This window comes from Pseudorasbora parva, chromosome 24 (assembly GCF_024679245.1).
Source record: "Pseudorasbora parva isolate DD20220531a chromosome 24, ASM2467924v1, whole genome shotgun sequence".
NCBI lineage: Eukaryota > Metazoa > Chordata > Actinopteri > Cypriniformes > Gobionidae > Pseudorasbora > Pseudorasbora parva.
The window spans coordinates 9235714-9262056 of NC_090195.1; the positions used below are offsets into that span (position 1 = coordinate 9235714).

Genomic DNA, 26343 nt, shown 5'->3' on the forward strand with positions numbered 1-26343 from the left:
AGCTCATCGGGCCGAATAACTTTCGTGCTCTAACTTATGCGTCAGCCCAACAGGAAGTGAGCTATTATGGGTTGTTCGGAAAACGCATGCTCTGGAATTTGCGATACTCCTCCTAGAAAATTGACCCGATCAGCACCAAACTCGGTCAGCATGAAGTCAAGACACTGAGGATGCCAAATTGCGAGCAACTTTTTGATATCTCAAACGGTTTGGCCGTGGCGAAGAGACGAATTTATGGCGAGAAAAAGGAAACAGGAAGTGAGTTATAACTTTTGCATACATTAATTCATTTTGATGAAACTTCAGCTGTGTATTCGTTGTAATAGGCCGATCACATGGATATGACTTTTGTGAGACAAAGTTATAGCGCCACCAACTGGCAGCAGGAAGTGTGTCACTTTCAAAATTGCTTTAAATCCCCATCTTATTTTCACCCGATTTACTTCAAACTTCATCAGTATTATGTCAAAACATGGCAGATATAGACATATGAATGGATTCCTGATTCTAGAAAAACTGTTGTCATGGCAACGTGTCAAAGTCTAATAATCTTTTTTGGTGTTTTTGAGACTTTTCACATGCTTTAAATTGCATGAAACTCAACACACACATCAGACATGCTGTCCAGAAGATGCAAGCAAAGATTCAGAAACGGGTGTGGTAGAGGGGCTCAGTAGCGCCATCTTTTGTCCAAAGCGGGGGGTTAGTTTTATCTACATTCACCAAACTCGGTATATATATTGTACATTTCGAGCCGGACAACTTTCTAATTTACAGTCATTAGCTCTGACCAACAGGAAGTCAGATAATTTGGTTGGAAGATAACAAGAAGTCGAAAGCGAGCTCTGAGTTTTTACCCTCTCCTCAAAAGCGATTCATTCAATCTCCTCCAAACTCGGACAACATGAAGTAAATATACAGAAGATGCTAAAATGCGAACGGTTATTGGATATCTCAAACGGTGTTCCCGTAGCAAAAGCCTAAAAAAGATAAAATAAGCACACAAGTGCCTGGTTCATTAATAAGGCTATACTCCCACCTGCTGGTTATTCTATATATCACACTGTTTTTTTTTTTTTTTTTTTTTCAACACTTATGCTCTCACTTAAATGACCAGTAGAGGGCAATATTGTATAAGTTTTCAAGCAAAAAACCTTGCCTCTGTGTGTGTGTGAGAATGGTTTTCTAGCCTGTTGGGGACTTAAACCTGAATGCACACAGACTCATGGGGACTTCCCAATGGGTACAAAAGCTTATAAATCAGACAGAAGGAGTTCTTTTGAAAATGTAAAAATGCAGAAAGTTTTGTGTGATGGGTAGGAGCAGTGTAGGAGGACAGAATATGGTTTGTACAGCATAAAAACCATTATGTCTATGGTGAGTCCCCAAACAGATAGTGAACCAGACATGAGTGTGTGTGTGTGTGTGTGTGTGTGTGTGTGTGTGTGTGTGTGTGTGTGTGTGTGTGTGTGTGTGTGTGTGTGTGTGTGTGTGTGTGTGGGGTGGGGGGGGGGATGGGCTGAACTGATAAGAGTTGCCTGCAGCATACTTTAGCATTACTAGTGTGTGTGTGTGTGTGTGTGTGTGTGTGTGTGTGTGTGTTCTTTTTTCTAGCCTGGTGGGGACTTCAACCTGAATGCACACAGACTCATGGGAACACGTGTCACTGATTTCTACAGTGAGTGTGTGTGTGTGTGTGTGTGTGTGTGTGTGTGTGTGTGTGTGTGTGTGTGTGTGTGTGTGTGTGTGTGTGTGTGTGTGTGTGTGTGTGTGTGTGTGTGAGAGAGAGAGCCACTCTTTTGTCTAAAAAGATTACCTCTCAATGCTGTGCTTTGGCCTGCATTAAAGGATTAAACATATTATTCTGGGTTTGAATAAAAAAATTCATGTATAAAACCAGTTTATTTGTAGGGCATTGACAATATTGTTTTATATAATTAGTTAAATAATTGTGTTAATACCAATAATTATTAATAAAAATATATAAATATAAAAAAACATTACTAACAAAAGAAAAAACACATTTAATTGTCTTTAAAAAGAAAAGGAAAAAATAAGTAGTGTGTGTAACTTAAAAATGAGAAGAATAATGCCTTTTGTTTAAGGACAAAAATGAGAACCAATGAGCTACCGGCATATAGAATAACCAGAAGGTGAGAGTGTAGCCTTATTTAGTAACCAGGTTGGATATGTCCTAGGAACACTGTTTTGAAGATTAAACTATTGTTGTTATTGCAAAACAGTGAAATAAAAACAATGATCTCTCACTGTTTAGATTTTGTGTCTGTCATTCCCCTTCCCCCTCACTCTCCCTCTCTCAGGATCACTCTATGTGTGTGTGTGTGTGTGTGTGTGTGTGTGTGTGTGTGTGTGGAGGGGGTCTCTCTCACTCTGTGTGTCGCCTTGTTTCTTGTTTTTCATAATTTAACCATTTCATATCATAGGCTATCAGCAATATCTATCACTTTATTGTGAAAAATAAGTTTTAAAAAATGTATTATATATATATATTGAGCTGCAAAAAATACATTTGCACATAATTGAAAGTGATATCCTAATACTTTTAATTGTTTTCTATAACATGGGCTTTAAAGAAGGTCATGCGCTGTGTTTGCAAAGATCACGTATGACACCTCTTTAAACTAATTATTTATTGATAAAATTCAAATGGATAAAAAATATATAATTTCACATGATCTTATAAAAGTGGCTGTTTATAATAAACTTCTATAAATTTTATGCACGCATATTACTCTTACCTGACACTGATATTAAAATCATTGTTGCGGTCTCTGTGATTTGGCTTAATTTATTTTTAAGAGAAGTGTAAGGATAATACAACTTCAGCATTTGGACAGTATTCTGCACTCATTTGAAATTGACATTTGACATCACCTGACATAAAATTAAAGAATAAAATGTAATTGATCTCAGAGATGTGAGTGTTGTGGTTCCTGGTCATAGCAGCACCAGTTGCTGCAGTTAATGAGGTGAATTCAAATGAATTTGACATAGTCCCAATATTTATTTTTTCCCATATTAAATGCCTATTGCATGCTGTGCACAGTTAAGCTGATGCCACCGGGGTGGCGGTGCCCCCGGCTTGGGCCCGTCATCGCTGCTCGCAGCTTTAATTATTATTATTATTATTATTTTAACCCGACTATTTGGGCATTTTCGAGGCGCTTCCCATGCTCGAAAACTCTTGAAACTTTGCACACGCATCAGAATGCGCGGCCATCAGGGCCGGGCTGAGGCTGGGACCCGGGCGTGGCAGGGGGGCTCGACAGCGCCCCCTAAAGTGGGGTCTGAAAACGTGGTCTATAAATCAAACACACTTTCACGTACATATATGAAACTCGGTACACATATAGAGCTCATCGGGCCGAACAACTTTCGTGCTCTAAGTTATGTGTCAGCCCAACAGGAAGTGAGCTATTATGGGTTGTTCGGAAAACGCATGCTCTGGAATTTGCGATACTCCTCCTAGACGATTCACCCGATCAGCACCAAACTCGGTCAGCATGAAGTCAAGACACTGAGGATGCCAAATTGCGAGCAACTTTCTGATATCTCAAACGGTTTGGCCGTGGCGAAGAGACGAATTTATGGCGAGAAAAGGGAAACAGGAAGTGTGTTATAACTTTTGCATACATTAATTCATTTTGATGAAACTTCAGCTGTGTTTTCGTTGTAAGAGGCTGATCACATGGATATGACTTTTGTAAGCCAAAGTTATAGCGCCACCAACTGGCACCAGGAAGTGTCCCTTTTTTCCAAAGTGGGGGGTTAGTTTTATCTACAGTCACCAAACTCGGTATATATATTGTACTTTTCGAGCCGGACAACTTTCTAATTTACAGTCATTAGCTCTGACCAACAGGAAGTCAGATAATTTGGTTGGAAGATAACACAAAGTGGAAAGCGAGCTCTGAGTTTTTACCTTCTCCTCAAAAGCGATTCATTCAATCTCCTCCAAACTCGGACAACATGAAGTAAATATACAGAAGATGCTAAAATGCGAACGGTTATTGGATATCTCAAACGGTGTTCCCGTAGCATAAGCCTAAAAAACACAAAATAAGCACACAAGTGCCTGGTTCATAAATAAGGCTATACTCCCACCTGCTGGTTATTCTCTATATCACACTGTTTTTTTTGTTTTTTGTTTTTTCAACACTTATGTTCTCCCTTAAATGACCAATAGAGGGCAATATTGTATAAGTTTTCAAGCAAAAAACCTTGCCTCTGTGTGTGTGTGAATGGTTTTCTAGCCTGGTGGGGACTAAAACCTGAATGCACACAGACTCATGGGGACTTCCCAATGTGTACAAAAGCTTATAAATCAGACAAAGTTACTTTGAAAATGTGAAAATGCAGAAAGTTTCCTGTGATGGGCAGGGGCAGTGTAGGAGGACAGAATATATGGTTTGTACAGCATAAAAACCATTACGTCTATGCTTGAGTCCCCAAAAAGAGTGAACCAGACATGAGTCTGTGTGTGTGTGTGTGTGTGTGTTGGGAGGAGGGGGGGGGGATCGGGGGGATGGGCTGAGCTTATAAGGGTTGCCTGCAGCATACTTCAGCATTACTACTGTGTGTGTGTGTGCGTGTGTGTGCGTGTGTGTGTGTGTGTGTGTGTGTGTTATTTTTTCTAGCCTGGTGGGGACTTCAACCTGAATGCACACAGACTCATGGGGACATGTGTCACTGATTTCTACAGTGTGTGTGTGTGTGTGTGTGTGTGTGTGTGTGTGTGTGTGTGTGTGTGTGTGTGTGTGTGTGTGTGTGTGTGTGTGTGTGTCTGTGTGTGTGTGCCACTCTTCTGTCTAAAAAGATTACCTCTCAATGCTGTGCTTTGGCCTGCATTAAAGGATAAAACATATTATTCTGGGTTTGAATAAAAAAATAAATGTATAAAACCAGTTTATTTGTAGGGCATTGACAATATTGTTTTATATAATTAGCTAAATATTTGTGTAAATACAAATAATTATTAATAAAAAATATATAAATATAAAAAAACATTACTAACAAAGGAAAAAACACATTTGAGTGTCTTTAAAAAAAAAAAAAAAGTAGTGTAACTTAAAAATTAGAAGATTAATGCCTTTTGTTTAAGGACAAAAATGAGAACCAATAAGCTATTGGTTTGATTTTGTGTCTCTGTCACAACCCCCCCCCCCCCCCCCCCTCTCAGGATCACTCTATGTGTGTGTGTGTGTGTGTGTGGAGGGGATCTCTCTCACTCTGTGTGTGTGTGTGGGGGGGGGGGGGTCTCTCACTCTCTCTCTGTGTGTGTGTGTGTCTGTGTGTGTGTGTGTGTGTGTGTGTGTGTGTGTGTGTGTAGGGGGTCTCTCTCACTCTGTGTGTGTGTGTCACCTTGTCTCTTGTTTTTTCATAATTTAACCCTTTCATATCATAGGCTATCACAAATATCTATCACTTTATTGTGAAAAATAAGTAAAACAAAAACATATATTATATCTTTAATTAAATACTGGTCTTGTGAACTTACAAAAATTTGAGCTGCAAAAAATACATTTGCACATAATTGAAAGTGATATCCTAAATACTTTTCTATAACATGGGCTTTAAAGAAGGTCATGTGCTGTGTTTGCAAAGATCACGTATGACACCTCTTTAAACTAATTATTTATTGATAGAATTCAAATGGATAAAAAAATTTTTTTTCACATGATCTTATAAAAGTGGCTGTTTATAATAAACTTCCATAAATTATATGCACGGATATTACTCTTACCTGACACTGATATTAAAATCATTGTTGCGGTCTCTGTGATTTGGCTTAATTTATTTTTAAGAGAAGTGTAAGGATAATACAACTTCAGCATTTGGACAGTATTCTGCACTCATTTTGAAATTGACATTTGACGTCATCTGACATAAAATTAATGAATAAAATGTAATTTATCTCATAGATGTGAGTGTTGTGGTTCCTGATCATAGCAGCACCAGTTGCTGCAGTTAATGAGGTGAATTCAAATGACTTTGACATAGTCCCTTTATTTATTTTTTCCCATATTAAATGCCTATTGGCCTGCTGTGCACAGTTAAGCTGATGCCACCGGGGTGGCGGTGCCACCGGCTTGGGCCCGCCCATCGCTGCTCGCAGCTTTAATTTGTTTTTGTTTTTTGGTCAGTCTGTAAAAGTGATACAGCAGGGTGTAAAAGTAGCTTAACAGAGTGCCAGGTTTAATTTTTTAGCAGTTTTCAATGTTTAACATTCTTTAACTATGAACCATTAGTATTTACTGAGTAGGAGCTGCTCAGTTACTGCAACCCTCAGAGACTCACAGCCAAATACAAATTAAAGATGTTCTTTTAAAGCAGCTAAAGCAACCTTTTCAATAAATATGGGTTAAAACTACATAAACCTGCAGCTCAGACTCTGAAATGTATTATATAAAAATGTCTGTTTTTCGAAGCATGTTAATTAGTGATGGCAGTAAAAATAGAAAATGGCTGTATCCCCGCAAAAATTAATTATTCCAGATAGGTTTGAGCATGTATTTAAGTGTCACAGGAACTGTTTCCTGCTCTTTTAACCTTTGTACACAGCTGTCATCTTTGCTGAGAAGCAGAACGGCTGTGATAGTGTAAATTTGGAATACTCTTTAGACACCAGACTGAAGTTTAGCACACTTAATGAGCATTATGAAATTAATTTCACTTGCCTTTCATAATGTGCAAACATACCAATCCTTATCAGGAACTTGCATACAATTAATCTCCATTTGCTTTCCAACCAATTAACTGTGTTTGCATGTCTCCTTTTCATTTTCCGCACACTTTTGACCCAGCACGTGTAATATAATCTTATGCTAACAGGCACAGCAGATTGTACTCCCATATGTTTGGTTTTTGAAAGGAAATCACTCCTATTGACTGAAGTAAAATGAGCCGAAGGTCATAGGGATGATGAAACCGTCTACTACAGTCTATATCTTAGAAAAACTGATATTTATAAAAACTGATTCTATGATTGTTCCCTTGTTTAGCTGCCAACAGTAAGTGGATCAGACTCCATCCAGAGTGTGGCTATAACCTGGTAAACTCTCTTCATCTGAAGCCAGCCTGGCTGCTGGATAGAGCCCTGTGGCACTTCAGCGGTGCCGTAGCTGATGGGAAATACAGCGACAGCGGCCTTCCACCTCTTATTGAGGATGAGAAACATATTAATGCGAGTCTGGAGGCTGTCACAGCTTTTTAATATTCCAAAAATCCTTTAAAGTTTGTGGTGACAGGCCAACAAATGATGGTGTTTTTGCTTGACCTTTCAGGTCCTTCGAGGGCTTCTGTGGACGGAAATATTCTCCCAGCTGAAACTATGGGAGTTTCTGCAGGTGAATGTTGAGAAAGCCGTGGAGCAGTTTAGGAAGGTTCTTCAGGCTGGTGAGCATTTAAAGTGTGCAAGCATGTTCTTGGATGCTCTGTCACTTGTATTTTGTAGGGTCGGAGGTAAGTTGGATGTATTTGGAATCTATAGGTAACAAACCTGAGGGCCCTGAGCTGGAGGGAAAGCCGAAATTGAAAATCATCCAGGATTCACAGTACAGACGCCTCAGCAACACTGTTGACATGCAACTGGCCCTGGAGATGTTTGGCAGACACACGTGAGTTCACTTCCTGTTCAAGTTCTGTTTAATGATTGTTTTTTGGATAGAGTATGTGTAATATCTATTTTAAGTGTGAAGTTTTTTTTTTCCATCTCAGATAAAAAGGTTAGGGAAACCAAGATCACTTTATACTTATCTTGGTTACCCTGACCTTTATATAATTGTATAATCATAATAAACTAAAGTAATAAGATTCTGATGGTAATATAATTAGTCACATTTATCCATTTTTACATTTAAAATGAGATAAATGTCTGTTTTTTTTACTTTTTCTTATTATGGCACTTTGTATAATAAATAAACCTTATTTCCCTTGTACAAATCAAAATAACAGAAATGGTCCCAAATCCATTCAAGAGAGCTGTGATTGGTTTAAGAAGAGTCTTGAGGAACTGAATGTGGAATGCTATAAGGAAATGCATAGTCATCATGAGAAGGTTGGTTTCTGTTAGCCTCACGTGTGTGTATGATTCACAGATGATCTTACTGTTTAGCTTTGTTGTCTGTCTGATTGAGTTACATAATTTGTCCCCTGCAGGCTATAAACTGCATTGTGGGAACAGTTTGTTATGAAAGACTCGCCACCCATGGTCCTCAACTTGGACCTGTCAATCGGACAAACCCTTTGGTGACAAGGTAAATATTGTAGTATGCAATATCTCAGAGCATGGAAAAAAAGACTGGTCTGAAAGTCTGGTCTACTTTGATTTATTCTGGACAAGAACTGCCCACTTAGTAAGAGATAATCTGACAGACATAAACTACAAAAATAAGAACATTTTACTAAGGTATCCATTAGCTTATGGAAATGTTAAATCTGAATGTTTTTCGATATAACATGTTTAGTTTAGTTTAATTACTGTTAGTACTTATGTTGTCATCTTGCTTTTATGACATGCATTTGTGTTATGCTACACAACTTTTTAATGCCACAAATATATCCAAATGACAAATCTTTCCTCAGAAGAGTTAATTGTTGCCACATTGTTTCTGTTCACCATCAGCTCAGCTCTGTTTCTGTTCAGTTGTCTGTGTTGGTTGATTGTTTGTATTATTCTATATTTTTGATTTATTATTTTTTTATTTTATTTGTTCTCTTTGTTGCACTGTGAGATTCTTCGGAATGAAAAGTGCATTATAAACTAAATCTATTATTATTATATGTTGTAAACCTAGACTTTTACTTTGTAATATGCTGATAAGAATGGCAGATTTATAGTTTTCATCCTTGTTTCATGTTTTAATTATTCAGATATTTCACCTTCCCATTTGAGGATATGCCCATGGAGCAGGAAACTCAGCTGATGCAGAATCAAAATGATGCTTGTCATCTGCTCGCCCATAATGGATGGGTCATGGGAGATGACCCGCTCAGAAACTTTGCAGAGGCAGGTGAGTCAAAATATGTGTATAAAGCTGGTTTCTTCTGAATGGTAATGAAAATACCAGAATGCTGGTCCACACTGGTTTATGCTGGTTTGGTGCTGCAAGCAAAGACATGCAAAAATATTATGTTTTCAAGATAGTCCTAGTAGACAATTTTTTATTGTTGATTTATCTGTCTGTTAGGGTCTAATGTCTACCTCAGAAGAGAGCTTGTTTGCTGGGGTGACAGCGTTAAACTTCGCTATGGCGACAAGCCAGAAGACTGTCCGTACTTATGGGCTCACATGAAGAAGTACACCGAGATCACAGCCAAACATTTCTCCGGTGTCCGTCTGGATAACTGCCACTCCACACCCCTTCATGTGGCTGAGGTATGTGGTCAGATTTCCATTTTATTTTTTATCAGCAGGCATATTTCATGATATATTTATACAAGTGACATCATATTCTACAGACAGGAGCTCAGAATATTCTGCAATGTTATTGTAGGTTGAAGAAAGGTTTTTCATGTGCACTGTTAAATGTGACGTCTTATATGTTGTGTCTATAGGCCATGTTAGCTGCAGCCAGAGTGGTCAGGCCCAATCTTTATGTGATAGCTGAACTCTTTACAGGAAGTGAAGAGCTTGACAATTTATTTGTTAATCGGCTGGGGATAACCAGTCTCGTCAGAGGTACTGCAGACTGCAAGAGACACGTTTGCCTTTGATGCTCAATTTGCTCTTGTGTTTTTTCCCTCTTCTTTGCTTTCTCAAAACATTAATACCTTACCACTGATGCATTTCATGTACGCACAAATAATTATACATTAATTTCATACTTCATTACTAATACATCTGCTTTATATCCTTTATGCAACTTGAGCATGTTTCTACTCATTGCCATGTACTTCACACCTTGTCTGTCTTGTTTAATTTAATTCACCCATATCTATTTGATCCATCCATCCATCCATCCATCCATCCATCCATCCATCCATCCATCCATCCATCCATCCATCTATCCATCTATCCATCTATCCATCTATCCATCTATCTATCTATCTATCTATCTATCTATCTATCTATCTATCTATCTATCTATCTATCTATCTATCTATCTATCTATCTATCTATCTATCTATCTATCTAATCACTGCTTCTGTGTGCTGGATGGGCTGCAGTATATGTTAGCTGTCGCTCGTCAACACAGGCCTGATCTGTATGTGGTGGCTGAGCTCTTCACTGGCAGCGAAGAGCTGGACAATGTCTTTATGACTAGGCTTGGTATTACCTCCCTTATCCGAGGTAAGATGCAAAGAGATTGGGAAATGCGGTTGCAGTGTCACTCCAAATAAGGAACATGCCATGTGAAATACAAATTTAAAGCAGATGTGGCATGCATGCAGTTGATTCTGATACTTATGGCCCTATCAGACACTTCAGCGCAACGCGCAAGTGTTTCGTTTTTTTGCTTTAAATAGCAAAATGCATTTGTGCCCATCTGTTCACCCATGGGCATGCTGGTTTGAAAACGAGGTGTGTTCAGGTGCATTATTGGTGCGTTATTGGTACTACCTATTTGTAGTAATGATGAGTGAAATTGGCTACTTATTTAAACAATCGTGGCAATACACACATGTATTTAAACCGATTTGTCCGGTTGAGGGTGTCTGTATATCAAATCGGCCGTGGCGCAAGCGTAACTGGCTTTTAAAGGGAATATGACTCTGATTGGTTTATCAGATGCCCAAAACTCACCTATTACTCATTATGAAAATAGGGACAACCCTTTTAGACCATTTTTCCCGTTGTTAAACTAACAGCAATGCCACATTATTTGGATTCATTTCTCAAAATGAGCTAGAACACCACAGCTGCTGTTGAGATTGATAAGATTAGATTTGAGATATTATATAGTTATGGATTGGTTCTTAAACTACTGGCACTTTTTTTGTCACAGGACTTTATAGATTTATAGATAATTAGATAAAATTAATAGATTTCTTCGATTAAGGCCGCATTAAAACTGTCATTTTTGCTGACATTGTATTGTTTTAGCATGTCCCAGACCTAGATTTTTTTTATTTATTTAAAATGGACATTTGTTAAACTGACTCTTATCTTATTAAGATCTCTTATTTTATTAGTGTATATACTGTATACTGAGTATACATATATATATGTACAATATAATACAATACTAAATAGACTGAGAGTATGAAAAGTGCCAATAGTTGAACAAACACAAATTATACAGCAACATGTCATGTAGATTTTTACCTTTTTGTCAAATGTCGCACTTACTGATAAGATTTGTTCTCATATCATCAGAGGCCATGAGTGCCGGGGACAGCCACGAGGAGGGTCGACTAGTGTATCGCTTCGGAGGGGAGCCTGTAGGGTCATTCGTACAGCCAAACCTCAGGCCTTTATTGCCGTCTATCGCTCATGCCATGTTTCTGGATGTTACCCATGACAACGAATGTCCCATTCAGGTCAGCAACAAATTGTTGTATTTGTTGTACTGTACCTGTACTGTATTTTTATTTTGAATTGTATATACAATGAGGTAATTATGACTTGCTTTACTGTGTATTTTATTCTATTTAATATTGACTATTAATAATATGGAAGATCTGTTTTTCTTATTCTTGTCTTGTAGATTCGTTCGGCGTATGATGCTTTACCCAGCTCTGCTATTGTCTCTATGGCCTGCTGCGCCTCAGGCAGCACTAGAGGATACGATGAACTCGTACCTCACCAGGTAAAAATCTGTGCAGTGACTTTGGCTGTGACCTAAACTACAGACCTAAAGGCCTTGCTGTCCAATCAATCAATTATTAAACGGAGAGTATTTTATTAAAAGGCACTTCCTAAGGAAACAGTCAGGCTTCCAAGTCACTAAAGTCACTGATCTAAAACAAATTTAAGGAGTAAGTAAATATTTAATAAATACAGTGCTTGCTTATCATGTTTTAACCAGACTACTAAAGCAACCAACATTGTTTTTTTCTCAGATTTCAGTAGTAAAGGAAGAGCGTCTGTACCCCAAATGGAATCCTGAAGCACTGCCCTCTTCAGTCGGTGAGGTGAACCTCCAGACTGGTATTATGGCAGGAAAGTTGGCACTCAACAAACTCCACCAAGAACTGGCAGAGAAGGGCTTCACCCAGGTTAATATTTACTCATATCATGTCAAGTAAATGTATTATTAGTCACAACCACCAACAGCAAGATGAAACTTTGATACTTATTGTACTTTGATACTTACTGTGGATACTTAAATTTGATACTACTGATTTTAATTAGCTGACACATTTATTCCTCGGGATTAAACTGAAATTAAAGAAGCTTTTGTAACAGTTCATACCTCATGCCAAAGTTGTTTATGCAGAGATTAATTTACAATTTAATTCACAAAATTTACGATCATTTTGAAAGGAGAAATGTGAATCTCAGGTATCGCGAAATAAAATAAAGTGGCCTAAAATGTATTTGGACTTTTAAGAAACAATTAAAAATGTATTTAAAAAATGTCTTTATTGTATATTTAATTAATTAAAAATAAATAATTCCATTCTTATTTTATGACAATAATGCCATTTTGAACTTTATACTGAAAAAAAAAATTAACCAATAATGATAAAATTTTAAAAAAAGAGAGATTTTTAGACATTTTCTCAGAACAAACTTCACTTTTCTGAACCCTTTTTGCAGTTTACTATTTGTTATATAGTATTGAGAAATAGTTTTGATCAAAGTGTACTATATATATATATATATATATATATATATATATATATATATATATATATATATATATATATATATATATATATATATATATATATATATATATATATATATATATATATATACAGTCTTGTTCAAAATAATAGCAGTACAATGTGACTAACCAGAATAATCAAGGTTTTTCGTATATTTTTTTATTGCTACGTGGCAAACAAGTTACCAGTAGGTTCAGTAGATTGTCAGAAAACAAACAAGACCCAGCATTCATGATATGCACGCTCTTAAGGCTGTGCAATTGGGCAATTAGTTGAAAGGGGTGTGTTCAAAAAAATAGCAGTGTCTACCTTTGACTGTACAAACTCAAAACTATTTTGTACAAACATTTTTTTTTTCTGGGATTTAGCAATCCTGTGAATCACTAAACTAATATTTAGTTGTATGACCACAGTTTTTTAAAACTGCTTGACGTCTGTGTGGCATGGAGTCAACCAACTTGTGGCACCTCTCAGCTGTTATTCCACTCCATGATTCTTTAACAACATTCCACAATTAATTCACATTTCTTGGTTTTGCTTCAGAAACAGCATTTTTGATATCACCCCATAAGTTCTCAATTGGATTAAGGTCTGGAGATTGGGCTGGCCACTCCATAACATTAATTTTGTTGGTTTGGAACCAAGACTTTGCCCGTTTACTAGTGTGTTTTGGGTCATTGTCTTGTTGAAACAACCGTTTCAAGGGCATGTCCTCTTCAGCATAGGGCAACATGACCTCTTCAAGTATTTTAACATATGCAAACTGATCCATGATCCCTGGTATGCGATAAATAGGCCCAACACCATAGTAGGAGAAACATGCCCATATAATGATGCTTGCACCTCCATGCTTCACTGTCTTCACTGTGTACTGTGGCTTGAATTCAGAGTTTGGGGGTAGTCTCACAAACTGCCTGTGGCCCTTGGACCCAAAAAGAACAATTTTACTCTCATCAGTCCACAAAATGTTCCTCCATTTCTCTTTAGGCCAGTTGATGTGTTCTTTGGCAAATTGTAACCTCTTCTGCACATGCCTTTTTTTTAACAGAGGGACTTTGCGGGGGATTCTTGAAAATAGATTAGCTTCACACAGACGTCTTCTAACTGTCACAGTACTTACAGGTAACTCCAGACTGTCTTTGATCATCCTGGAGGTGATCATTGGCTGAGCCTTTGCCATTCTGGTTATTCTTCTATCCATTTTGATGGTTGTCTTCCGTTTTCTTCCACGTCTCTCTGGTTTTGCTCTCCATTTTAAGGCATTGGAGATCATTTTAGCTGAACAGCCTATCATTTTTTGCACCTCTTTATAGGTTTTCCCCTCTCTAATCAACTTTTTAATCAAAGTACGCTGTTCTTCTGAACAATGTCTTGAACGACCCATTTTCCTCAGCTTTCAAATGCATGTTCAACAAGTGTTGGCTTCATCCTTAAATAGGGGCCACCTGATTCACACCTGTTTCTTCACAAAATTGATGACCTCAGTGATTGAATGCCACACTGCTATTTTTTTGAACACACCCCTTTCAACTAATTCAACTAATTGCCCAATTGCACAGCCTTAAGAGCGTGCATATCATGAATGCTGGGTCTCATTTGTTTTCTGAGAATCTACTGAACCTACTGGTAACTTGTTTGCCACGTAGCAATAAAAAAATATACGAAAAACCTTGATTATTCTGGTTAGTCACATTGAACTGCTATTATTTTGAACAAGACTGTATATATATATATATATATATATATATATATATATATATATATATATATATATATATATATATATATATATATATATATATATATATATATATATATATATATATATAATATAATATACATACATACATAGGGCCGGGCGGGACTCGATTAAAAAAATGAATCTAATTAATTAGAGGCTTTGTAATTAATTAATGGAAATTAATCACATTTTAATTACATATAAATATTTGACCTGAGAACAGTGAGAAGTAATTTTTCACATGGATTTTTAGTATACCATTGAATAGTGACTTAATCAATAAAATATTGTTTATTTTTTTTCAGTCCAGCAGACCAGTGCAATCATGTTTGCCATTAAGTGTAGCAATAGCGTATTTGCGATATTTGAGGCTGGATGTGCTGCAGTGATATGCACATTTCTTGTTGTATAGCTTGCACACAACCATGCTCTTGTTGACGCTTCCATCCTTTCGTTTTTAAAACAAAATTTCCCATCCACGGGGCCAAGCAAAGCGGTCTCATCAGCTTGTCGGTGTTCCAGTATAATCGGTCCGTCGAAACTCATTCATTGAAAAACGTTCCGCCATGCACAAAAAAAGTGTGATTAAAATTATGTTATTTATTTTTTGCGTAATTAATCTTAATTTACGCGTTAAAGTCCTGTAATTAATTAATCTTAATTAACGCGTTAAAGTCCCGGCCCTAATATATATATATACACACAGACTGACCTAAATGATTATTAGGAGCACCATACTAATATTGTGTTTGACCTCATTTAACCTTCAGAACTGCCTTAATTCTACGTGGCATTGATTCAACAAGGTGCTGAAAGCATTCTTTAGAAATGTTGGCCCATATTGATAGGATAGCATCTTGCAGTTGATGGAGATTTGTGGGATGCACATCCAGGGCACAAAGCTCCCGTTCCACCACATCCCAAAGATGCTCTATTAGGTTGAGATCTAGTGACTGTGGGGGCCATTTTAGTACAGTGAACTCATTGGCATGTTCAAGAAATCAATTTGAAATGATTCGAGCTTTGTGACATGGTGCATTATCCTGCTGGAAGTAGCCATGATAAGATGGGTACATGGTGGTCATAAAGGGGCCAAAAGTGTGCCAAGAAAACACCCCCCACACCATTACATCACCACCACCAGCATGCACAGTGGTAACAAGGCATGATGGATCCATTTTCTCATTCTGTTTACGCCAAATTCTGACTCTACCATTTGAATGTCTGAAAAACAGAAATCGAGACTCATCAGACCAGGCAAAATTTTTCTAGTCTTCAACTGTCCAAATTTGGTGAGCTTCTTTTTCCTATTCGTAGTGGAGATGAGTGGTACCCGGTGGGGTCTTCTGCTGTTGTAGCCCATCCGCCTCAAGGTTGTGCGTGTTGTGGCTTCACAAATGCTTTGCTACATACCTCGGTTGTAACGAGTGGTTATTTCAGTCAAAGTTGCTCTTCTATCAGCTTAAATCAGTCAGCCCATTCTCCTCTGACCTCAAGCATCAACAGGCATTTTCGCCCACAAGACTGCCGCATACTGGATGTTTTTTCTTTTCACACCATTCTTTGTAAACCCTTGAAATGGTTGTGCGTGAAAATCCCAGTAACTGAGCAGATTGTGAAATACTCAGACCGGCCCGTCTGGCACCAACGACCATGCCACACTCAAAATTGCTTAAATCACCTTTCTTTCCCATTCTGGCATTCAGTTTGGAGTTCATGAGATTGTCTTGACCAGGACCACACCCCTAAATGCACTGAAGCAACTGCCATGTGATTGGTTGATTAGATAATTGCATTAATTCGAAATTGAACAAGAGTTCCTAATAATCCTTTATGTGAAAAAAAAAAAAATAATAATAATATATATATATATATATATATATATATATATATATATATATATATATATATATATATTAATAAATATATATATATACTCACTTAAATACTCCTAAATATATATATGAGTTTTACTGTCTAATCCAATGACATTCATACATTCTTTAATTGTCCAAATGCTATTTTCAAACCGATATAAAAAATTATATTAAAATATGTTAGTTGAGCTGTAAAGTGGAGGGTGGGGAGACTGTAGTATTTAAATCTGAAACCTACGCCTCTCAGTCTTATGTGCACATGGCTGTCTTTTTCTTTGTATGTGTTATTCATGCATGTCACAGGTTTATGTTGATCAGCTGGATGAAGACACTGTGGCTGTGACAAGGCATTGCCCCAGCACACATCAGTCTGTTGTAACTGTGTCTCGTACAGCATTTAAAAACCCAGAAACACACAAATACAAAGAGCATCTGGCCCCCATGTACATCCCAGGTAAAGACACGTACACATGTGCACACGTGCTAAGCGCTTTTTACTTTCCAATTACGCTGTTGAAATCAAAGTCATCTAATGTTGTAGAGTCTTATTTTTTTCTTCAAATATCCTTGAAGTACATCTCATTTGTAGTCAGTGGAACTTATAAACCAGTTAGACATGTTCTGTCTAATCTGTCATCTTGTTATACAGGTAAAATTGAGGAGGTGATTTTAGAGGCACGTACAGTCGAGAGAAACGCTGAGTCATATGTGAAAGATGAGTCGTGCGTTAACGGCCTGCCGAACTACACGGTTGTGATCCGTGAACACATCCAGGTAACATGACACTAGTGCTGCGACATGAAAGGAAGGGGTTGTCATCAACACATTTATGTCTGTATGCTGTCCTCAGGCAGAAAAAAGACTAACAGAAAAAGAACCTGTTCTGTGTGAGTTCTTGGTAGTAATTGGTATGCTCCTTTTTCCTGGAATTCACTAGCTACGTGTATAGTTACTTGAATGTGCAGATACTTGTGTGCAGATGTTGTCCCTACTAATGTAGGCCTGAATATAACACATATTTTTGTTTTCAGTTAAAGGACAGTGAAATTGCAAAACAGGGAGATGCCACCACAAAGGGTCGCATTGAGTTTGTTGAGGAGATTTTGTTTGAAAAGCTTACTCCTGGTAGTGTAATTGCATTCAGGTAATCAAACACGCACCAAATGCAAGCAACCCTTTTTAATGCAATCCCACCTACTAACAGGTTCTGTGATGAAGAGATAATCAGTGTTATTCACTTCACCTGTCACTGGTCATAAATATAAATATAATATAATATATAAATATTCTGTATAATATATATATATATAAATCTAATATTACACACACACACGTCTGGTTCACTATCTTTGTGGGGGCTCCCCATAGACGTAATGGTTTTTATACCGTACAACAGTACATTCTATCCCCCTACACTGCCCCTAAACCTACCCATCACAGGAAACATTCTGCATTTTTACTTTTTTTAAAAAACTCATCCTGTATGATTTCTAAGCCTTTTAAAAAGTTGGGACCGCTGGCTGCACAACACAAATATTGTGCAACCCTTCTTGCCATTAAAATTAAAATAGCTTCTGAAGCTGGCAAGGTATTTAACCACAAACAACCCAACAAAAATATAATGCTGTGATACTACAAAATCATGGTGGTCATAGGTTGCATAAAAGTAGTAAAAAAATACTGTTTTTTTTTTTTCACACAGCACATCGTGCACAGTTTAAAGGAAATTCCAAAGATTTTTCTATACCACTTAATCTTTCAATCTCAAAAAGCACAAAAGCACTTGGATTATAGACCACAATTCACATAGACCACTTTTATAGTGCTTTTAAAGTGCTCTTATGTCCTTTTTGGAGATTGAAAGGTCTAGCAGTATGGAAAAAATGTGTGTGAGTTCCATCTGAAAACATAACCGCATTTGATTGTTTAAAGGGACGTGAGCGTGAATCATTTTTAGGTGAACTGTTACTTTAAATGAATATTAATGAATAAATTTCAACATGTTACGGATTTCCCAGGGTGAGTCTTGATCCAAACTCTCAGAAAATGGTTGGCTACTTGCGAACTCAACTCTCACAGTTCAACCGGCTGTATAAATCCGGCAGTCTAACCGACAGCAATGTTCCTGGCATCCTGAAAATAGCTCTAGAATTGTAAGTCATATTTACCTTTATCTTGTTTGAACTCAATTCTCATTCAATGCATTTGTTTATAAAGCCAAACATCATCTATGCTGCTGTTTAACAGTTCATTAAATGAATCAGTTCCGTTGCTTTCGACTTAATTCTCTCACTAAGGTCTGTTGTTTTAAATTACATGGCAGTTTAATGTCCAAACTGACTCTGGCCGAGCTGAACGTGTTATTATTCCGCTGTGATGCGGAAGAACAGGAAGATGGTGGTGGCTGCTACAATATACCATCCTGGATGCCGCTGAAGTACGGAGGCCTACAAGGTACCACACTACCCAGATAACATCGGTAACAACACTGTAGTCATGTGACTGTGAATAAATATCATGCTTTCATTACTCACAGGTTTTGTGTCAGTGTTGTCTGAGATTCGTCCAAAAAATGACCTCGGACATCCGTTCTGTGACAATCTCAGGCAAGGTGATTGGATGATCGATTACGTGAGCACTCGCCTGATGAATAAAGGCGGAGCTCTGCGGGAGGTAGGAAAGGAAATAGTTTTTTTAGTAATGTTTAAAAAAAAACTTAACTCTGTGCAATTGTAGAAATGTTTTGCGCACTTTGATGTAGCATACTTTTTGTCTAAGTTAATATTTCTGATTTTTCACAGGTCGGAAAGTGGTTTAGTGCTGTATTTACATACCTCAAGCATATTCCACGCTACTTAGTGCCATGCTATTTTGATGCCATTATTGTTGGGGCGTATGCCACGGCTGTAGATGCAGTTTTCAACCAAATGTCAAGGTTTGATTTGTTCTCTGTATACGTTTGATATTTTGTTAGTAATGTGTTTAATAATGTGTGTAATTGGTTCCATTGAAATGACAGCTTTGTTCAGACCGGGTCGACCCTGGTCAAGCAGCTGGCCCTGGGGTCAGTTCAGATGTGTGGGGTGGGTCATGTCCCTGCCCTGCCGCCTCTCTCTCCTGAACTGGAGGATGTCCCGGTCCGACTCAACAGTGTAACCAAACAAGAGGAGCAGTGTTGCGTTTCTCTTGCTGCAGGTTGGATTCATACACATTGTCATCTAATGTAAATAATTTGATTGCCTGAGCTATTTATATTTACTTCATGCATAAATTTCCTAAAACATGGCCTTTTTAGGACAATTAGCTCCCATTACATAGTGTCTAAAATTGAGATGCCATGCCTATAATATCATACATATAATGCCATATTTACATACTTTGTTGACATTGCAAATTGATTAAAATAATTGTTATTGATGTACCAACTCATACACTTCTATTTTTTTATTTCTATTTTGCTTTAATTGTGTGGGAGTGACAATTAAATAAGCTAACATTTTTACATAGAGTACTATAACAAGTAGAAAAATGCAACTTAATATGAACTAATTTTAGATTATTTTAATTTTTATGTGTGTATAAATTGTATGTTTATAAACGATAGATGCATTTAAAATTTTAGGATGGGGTCCCTCACACGGGGATGATCATAATTTTTTAAAAGATTAAAAACAACTGCTTTACAGCTTTTTGTCACACCTCGATAAATCCCAATTGTTCAAAACCAGTTTAAACCCAATCAACACTTTTTCTACACACCTAGATTACAGACTCATAGGTGTTCAATCAATGCATCTTCATTTTTATGCAAAGAAACCTTGCAGCTCCAGCTATAATTGCATCTTTTTCTTACACTTTTACTGTATATGTTGAATCATATTTAAGATTAAATATCTTTGTATACAATTTCAATGTATATGGCCATCCAGAGTATGTGAATGTAATTATTATATTATAATTTGATGAACTCCATTACTAAGAATGGGGTCAGAAAAGTAGCCTCATTTTCCAAAAATCATGCATCCAGTGAGGAAGATCATCTTTAACTTAGGGCCCAACAATTAAAGGTTCTGTTCTTCGCAATTCCATCATTCAAACTTTAGTTAGTTTGTAATGTTGCTGTTAGAGCATAAATAATACCTGTACAATTATAAAGCTCAAAGTTCAATGCCAAGCAAGATATTTTATTTAACAGAAGTTCCCTTTCAAAGCCTACAGCGAACGGCCGGTTTGGACTACACTCCTGCACTTCCTTCAGGAATGACGTCACTAGAACCGTTTGTTGACTAACCCTCCGCCCACAAGTACACGCAAAATAGGGGGTGTGGTGTTGTTGCTCTCTCACATGGAGAAGAGCGCGCATTCAGCGCTTGCATCTCCCAGTTATGGTAAGAGGCGGGACCTTTCCGGGCAAAGTGCGCTAAGCTGCTGTCCAATCACAACACGGGAAGCGCTGGCCCAATCAGAACGCGTTACGTATTTCTGAAAGAGGGACTTCATAGAACAAGAAAATCATCAGGCCGTTTTTAGGACAGAGGAAACAGCGCTGTACAGATAAGTAAATTGTGTGAAAAATACTGTGTTTTTTTACACGCAAAACATGAACTCATGTTATATTGCACACTGTAAACATAATCAAAGCTTCGAAAACACGCAAAGAACGGGACCTTTAAACAAAAAAATCTCACATCAAATTTTTATGGGGGAAAAAACAACAGCTAGCTTCAACCATCAACCTGTTAAATATTTTATTATCCCTTCCATATTAAAAAAATATTAAAATATAAAAAAAATTAAATAACGACACTACATCAATAATCATTTAAATGGATTTGAAATGTAAACTTCATACAGTGTGTAAGGCCAGGTTTAAAATGTATCAGTCAATTTTAGTTTCCTACTGCCCATAAATCTTCAACAAAAAAAAAATCATCGAACAAGTTACTAAAAATTTTAATTTCATCTGTGTAGGTCTGCCGCATTTTTCCACTGGAATCTTTCGCTGCTGGGGGCGAGACACGTTCATTGCTCTGCGTGGTCTCATGCTTTTGACGGGGAGGTACCTGGAGGCCAGGTGAGCGATTTTAGAATGCATACTATACATATATGTCATTCTGAAATTATGTTTTAATTTGGTGTGATTCCAACAGAAATATCATCTTAGCCTTTGCTGGCACGATGCGCCACGGTCTGATCCCTAATCTGCTGGGTCAGGGTGTCGCAGCCCGTTATAACTGCCGTGATGCAGTGTGGTGGTGGCTTCAGTGTATCCAGGACTACTGTAACATCGTGCCCAACGGCACAGATATTCTAACGTGCCCTGTGTCACGTATGTATCCCACTGATGATTCTGAGGCGCAGCCCTTGGGGACAGTGGTAAGAAGAAAGGAAACGATCTCTGACTGCTTATTATACTTGATACAGTACAATAGACCTTAGTCAGGGTAGCGCCATAATTAATTTTTCACAGGAAATAAAACTAGGCTGTGATGGGTAGAATTAAAGTGTGTTTAGTTTTGAACTGTTTCACAACATACTGATTGTTCAGCTGATGAAACATCTTTCAAAAAATTATTCAGTAAAGCTCCAGATTTAAAAGTTTAGACTGTTTAGATTGTAAAGACTGTACATCAATCCCTCATAGCCTAGTTTTCATACACATTCAATTCAATATGGCATGTAGCCTGAACCTTCAGTGCTTCAGTTTTTTTTAACTTTTTTAATAATTTGTTGCACTTCCATATAACATCCAAAACATTAGCCACTGAGTTTTTTTTTTAAACATAACATTTTTATGATTTTGCTTTACAATTGCCTATTGCATTAGCATTGGTTAGCAAGTTTTTTTTTAATGAAAATGTGTCTTTGCTCATATATTAAGTGTAATATCATATGCTTTAAAATAGATTCAGAATCATTTTTTAGATATTGTTTACTCACCCTCAAGATGTTCCAAATGCAAAAAAAAAAAAACAGGTTGAGGAGCAACTTGAGGGTAAGTAAATGATGACAGAAGGAACTATCCTTTTAAAGGTGCACTATGTAGGATTTTTGCAGTAAAATATTCAAAAACCACTAGGCCAGTGTTATATATTTTGTTCAGTTGAGTTCTTACAATATTCCAAATGTTTCCAACTATTTGTAAGTTGTGAGAAAATTGCTATTTTAATCAAGAAGCTGAGACATCTGAAGGAGTCGGCTGTCAATGGCATCATATCTGCATAACCCTCGATTCCTGATTTTATTTGGCAGAAACACTTTACTCTTAGCATTGTGAACAAGTGTCACCGCAGATGCTGAGCGAACGCACAGAGTAACGTCATAACATAATTTTAAACACGCTCAAATGTATCTGATATGATAAACAGAGCTGCGTTACCTCATACTCATGACCGGAAAGCGGAAATGGTACCCGCGGATGTGTCCCATCATAATAAAAGTCCCACTGCTTGCGAGGCGTTTGTTGTACAACATTCGCTCCAGCGGTTTTGCTCAGCTCCTCAACACTCGGTCCTGCTCTGCTTCATACTACAGTAACGTTAATAATAGCATCCATGAACATGATTTCTGCCTGAGTCCTAGTCCGATTCTTTTCCACCGGCTGTGAGGTGAAGACCACATGTCCCAAGATTCTGAGCTCAAACTTGCCGTCATCCAATTACACCTTTGTTTTGAATAGGCGCCCTTTAGCGGACGGAAAAATTACATAGTGCAGCTTTAACTTCCATTTAATATCCAAAATATTAGCCACTTGAATTTTAAAATAAAATTTAAAAAAAGATTTGTATGATACCATCATAAAAATGGTGCTTTTGTTGTGCTTTTCTGTCATTTTGTACTTTTCAGAGTACTATATTGAAATGTGTAGCAATAATATTTTTCATATGCAACTTTTTAATATGCATATATTATCATTGTTTCAGTTTAACTGAATGCTGTTAATATTTTTTGCTCATCACTTGTATCAGATTCATGACCAACCATTATATGTGATAATTCAAGAGGCTATGCAGCGTCATATGCAGGGAATAGAGTTCAGAGAGAGAAACGCAGGTCCGCAGATCGACCACAACATGCGACATGAAGGCGAGTTATTTTCTAAGAATGCACAGAGGACTCTGTTTTCTCATATCTGTCTCTAACCATACCTTGCTTTTGCAATTGCCCTATCACATAGGCTTTAACGTGGAAGCCAAAGTAAATGCAGAGACAGGCTTTGTTTATGGTGGAAATTGCTTCAACTGTGGGACGTGGATGGATAAAATGGGAGAGAGCGATAAAGCTCATAATAGAGGTGCTCCAGCCACACCCAGGTACTATAGTGACCTGCTAACATACCTGTCATACTGAACCTTTCTAATAAGGCTCCACTATATTTAGTACAAAAGAATGCTTTCAATGTGAAGCAGTGAGACACTGTGGCTTTGAACCTGGATATACCAGTCTACGTCAAGTGGATGATAACATTGTGTTTTTGTTCAGGGATGGCTCTGCAGTGGAGATTGTTGGTCTTAGTAAGTCAGCAGTGCGTTGGCTGATGACGATGAATGAGAGTGGAAATTTCCCATACTCCTCTGTCACAGTACACAGAGATGGTAGGTCCTCTGTAACATATTCTCATTCTCAATGAAAATGTCAGAGTTTATTATTTTATTGCCAATAATGACATTTTATGTTACTTTGAAATTTTATTTTAATATTATTTTAATGATCGGTCATGATCGATCATGACCATTACAATATGGTTTGTCCAGGAGCAGAACAGTCAATATCATATAAGGAGTGGAATCAACGTATCCAAGAAAATTTTGAAAGGTTATTCTACGTGTCGGATGACCCTGCGGACCCACATGAGCAGCATCCTGACTTGGTCCACAAAACTGGCATTTACAAAGACAGTTATGGGTGCTCTAGCCCCTGGTGTGACTACCAGCTCAGGCCTAATTTCCCCATCGCCATGGTGGTGGTGAGTCCTAGTGCTTGTCAAAAATCTTTTCAAGTGCTTTGGAGATTGTCCCCTTATATACTATTTTATTTCACCAGGCACCCGAGTTGTTTACAGTGCAAAGAGCCTGGAAGGCTTTAGAGGTTGTAGAAAAGAAGCTGCTCGGTCCTCTGGGAATGAAAACACTGGACCCTGAGTAAGTAGAAAACAACATCTGATGTCTGCCTATTGACTAAGCAGCTACTTTTATTAAAGGGATAGTTCACACAAAAATGAACATTAGCCCATGATTTACTTACAAGTCCTACTAGGTGTATATGACATTCTACTTTCAGACGAATACAATCAGAGTGATATTAAAAACTGTCCTGGCTCTTTCCAGCATTATAATGACTTTTTTTTGTTTTGAAGCCCATAAAAGTGCATCAATCCATCTGCTCCGGGACGTTAATAAAGGCCTTCTGAAGCAAAATGATGCGTTTGTGTAAGAAAAATATCCATATTTAAAAACTTACAAACTGTAATCTCTAACTTCCGCTAACTGTCGTACGTGCGTTCACGAGAGACTATTTAGGTTTAAAAAATGGATAATTTTTCTTACACGACCGCATCTCTTCAGAAGGCCTTTATTAACCCTCCAGAGCCTTGTGGAGCACTTTTATGATGGATTGATGCACTTTTATAGACTTTGAAACAGCCATTCACTGCCTTTATAAAGCTGGAAAGAGCCAGGACATTTTTTTTTATATAACTGTGATTGCATTCGTCTGAAAGAATAAAGTCATATACACCTAGGATGACTTGAGGGTGAGTAAATCATGGGCTAATTTTCGTTTTTTCGTGAACTAACCCTTTAAGAGTGTGCTCTTCTGGCTGGCTGACTGGATGTGGTTTGATAAGTGTTTTTGTCCAGAACAAGAGTATATATGCATCTGTGAAGTCATTCGCATGTAGATGTCACAAGAAGCGTGTTTTTTTCTCCTTCATAGCTGTGATTTAGCATGTCTGTATTTGTCTAACAGTGATCTGGTGTATTGTGGCGTTTACGACAACGCCCTGGATAATGACAACTACAACTGTGCGAAAGGATTCAATTATCACCAAGGACCTGTAAGTATATACATACATTGTCTCAGATGTGAGAGATTTCTTTGTTTCTTTTTTTTTAAAAACCATGCACATTTCATCATTTGTTTTCAGGAATGGCTTTGGCCAGTTGGATACTTCTTACGAGCCAAACTTCACTTCGCTAAGAAAATGGGCCTAGAGAAGTACAGCGAAAGCGTTTACCTGGTGAAGAATGTTCTGTCAAGACTTTATACCCATTTAGAAAGGTATTGCAGATCTCTCACAAAAACTAAACAATTCTTGCAGAACAGTGGAATAGATTGAATCTACAGGAGATTGAGGTGTGTTCACACTTGGCATGTTTGGTTCGATTAAAATGAACCCTGGTGCGATTGTCCTGTTAGTGCGGTTCATTTAAATAAATGTGAACCCTGGTGTGCACCAAACAACCCATCTTTAAGCAGTCTCTGTCTGCTTATTTGGTGCACACCAGGGTTCACATTCATTTAAATAACACTTCTAAGCAACTCGTTTTGAATGAAAAATTAACGCAATATAGACCAAAGACATGTAAACGAATCAAAAACGGGACACAATGTCACAAGATGCGACCCTAAAAATGACAGAATGCTCAAGATGCTTGTGATGTTGTCCATCATAGTTCGGTACAGGCATCAGAACCGCGTCTCCTCGAGGTTGTGAACGTATCCCTATGCATTTAAGTTCGGCATCTTTAGGTTCGGTGTTAAAATGCCTAAGCGAACCAGGAATAAATTTGTTTATTTATTTATTTTTGGTCCAGACCAAACGAACCAAGCGAACTGAACCACAAGTGTGAACACACCCAGTTTAATAATTAAGTATTTGAGTCATTTGCACAGTATACAGCAGCTCATATCTATATGTTGTCTTTGTTC

At 37.6% G+C, this 26343-nt stretch overlaps 1 protein-coding gene across 3 annotated transcripts in view; it reads left to right on the plus strand.

Annotated features, from left to right (window-relative positions):
- Positions 1–26343, plus strand: part of LOC137063640 (glycogen debranching enzyme-like) — a 33284-nt gene that overhangs the window by 5631 nt on the left and 1310 nt on the right. For 2 of the 3 annotated variants that reach the window (XM_067434895.1, XM_067434896.1), the window contains 28 exons: positions 7023–7204; positions 7305–7416; positions 7511–7637; positions 7975–8077; positions 8179–8276; positions 8893–9032; positions 9210–9397; positions 9577–9700; positions 11339–11502; positions 11670–11771; positions 12025–12180; positions 16717–16867; positions 17063–17187; positions 17445–17557; positions 18432–18566; positions 18737–18867; positions 18950–19086; positions 19215–19348; positions 19433–19608; positions 21385–21487; positions 21564–21789; positions 23382–23499; positions 23591–23726; positions 23896–24008; positions 24168–24379; positions 24457–24554; positions 25381–25468; positions 25559–25692. In XM_067434895.1, coding sequence (XP_067290996.1) covers positions 7023–7204; positions 7305–7416; positions 7511–7637; positions 7975–8077; positions 8179–8276; positions 8893–9032; positions 9210–9397; positions 9577–9700; positions 11339–11502; positions 11670–11771; positions 12025–12180; positions 16717–16867; positions 17063–17187; positions 17445–17557; positions 18432–18566; positions 18737–18867; positions 18950–19086; positions 19215–19348; positions 19433–19608; positions 21385–21487; positions 21564–21789; positions 23382–23499; positions 23591–23726; positions 23896–24008; positions 24168–24379; positions 24457–24554; positions 25381–25468; positions 25559–25692 — 3826 coding nt within the window. Of the gene's footprint in view, positions 1–7022; positions 7205–7304; positions 7417–7510; positions 7638–7974; positions 8078–8178; positions 8277–8892; positions 9033–9209; positions 9398–9576; positions 9701–10188; positions 10313–11338; positions 11503–11669; positions 11772–12024; positions 12181–16716; positions 16868–17062; positions 17188–17444; positions 17558–18431; positions 18567–18736; positions 18868–18949; positions 19087–19214; positions 19349–19432; positions 19609–21384; positions 21488–21563; positions 21790–23381; positions 23500–23590; positions 23727–23895; positions 24009–24167; positions 24380–24456; positions 24555–25380; positions 25469–25558; positions 25693–26343 lie in introns of all 3 variants that reach the window. The other variant, XM_067434894.1, reaches the window with a different exon arrangement.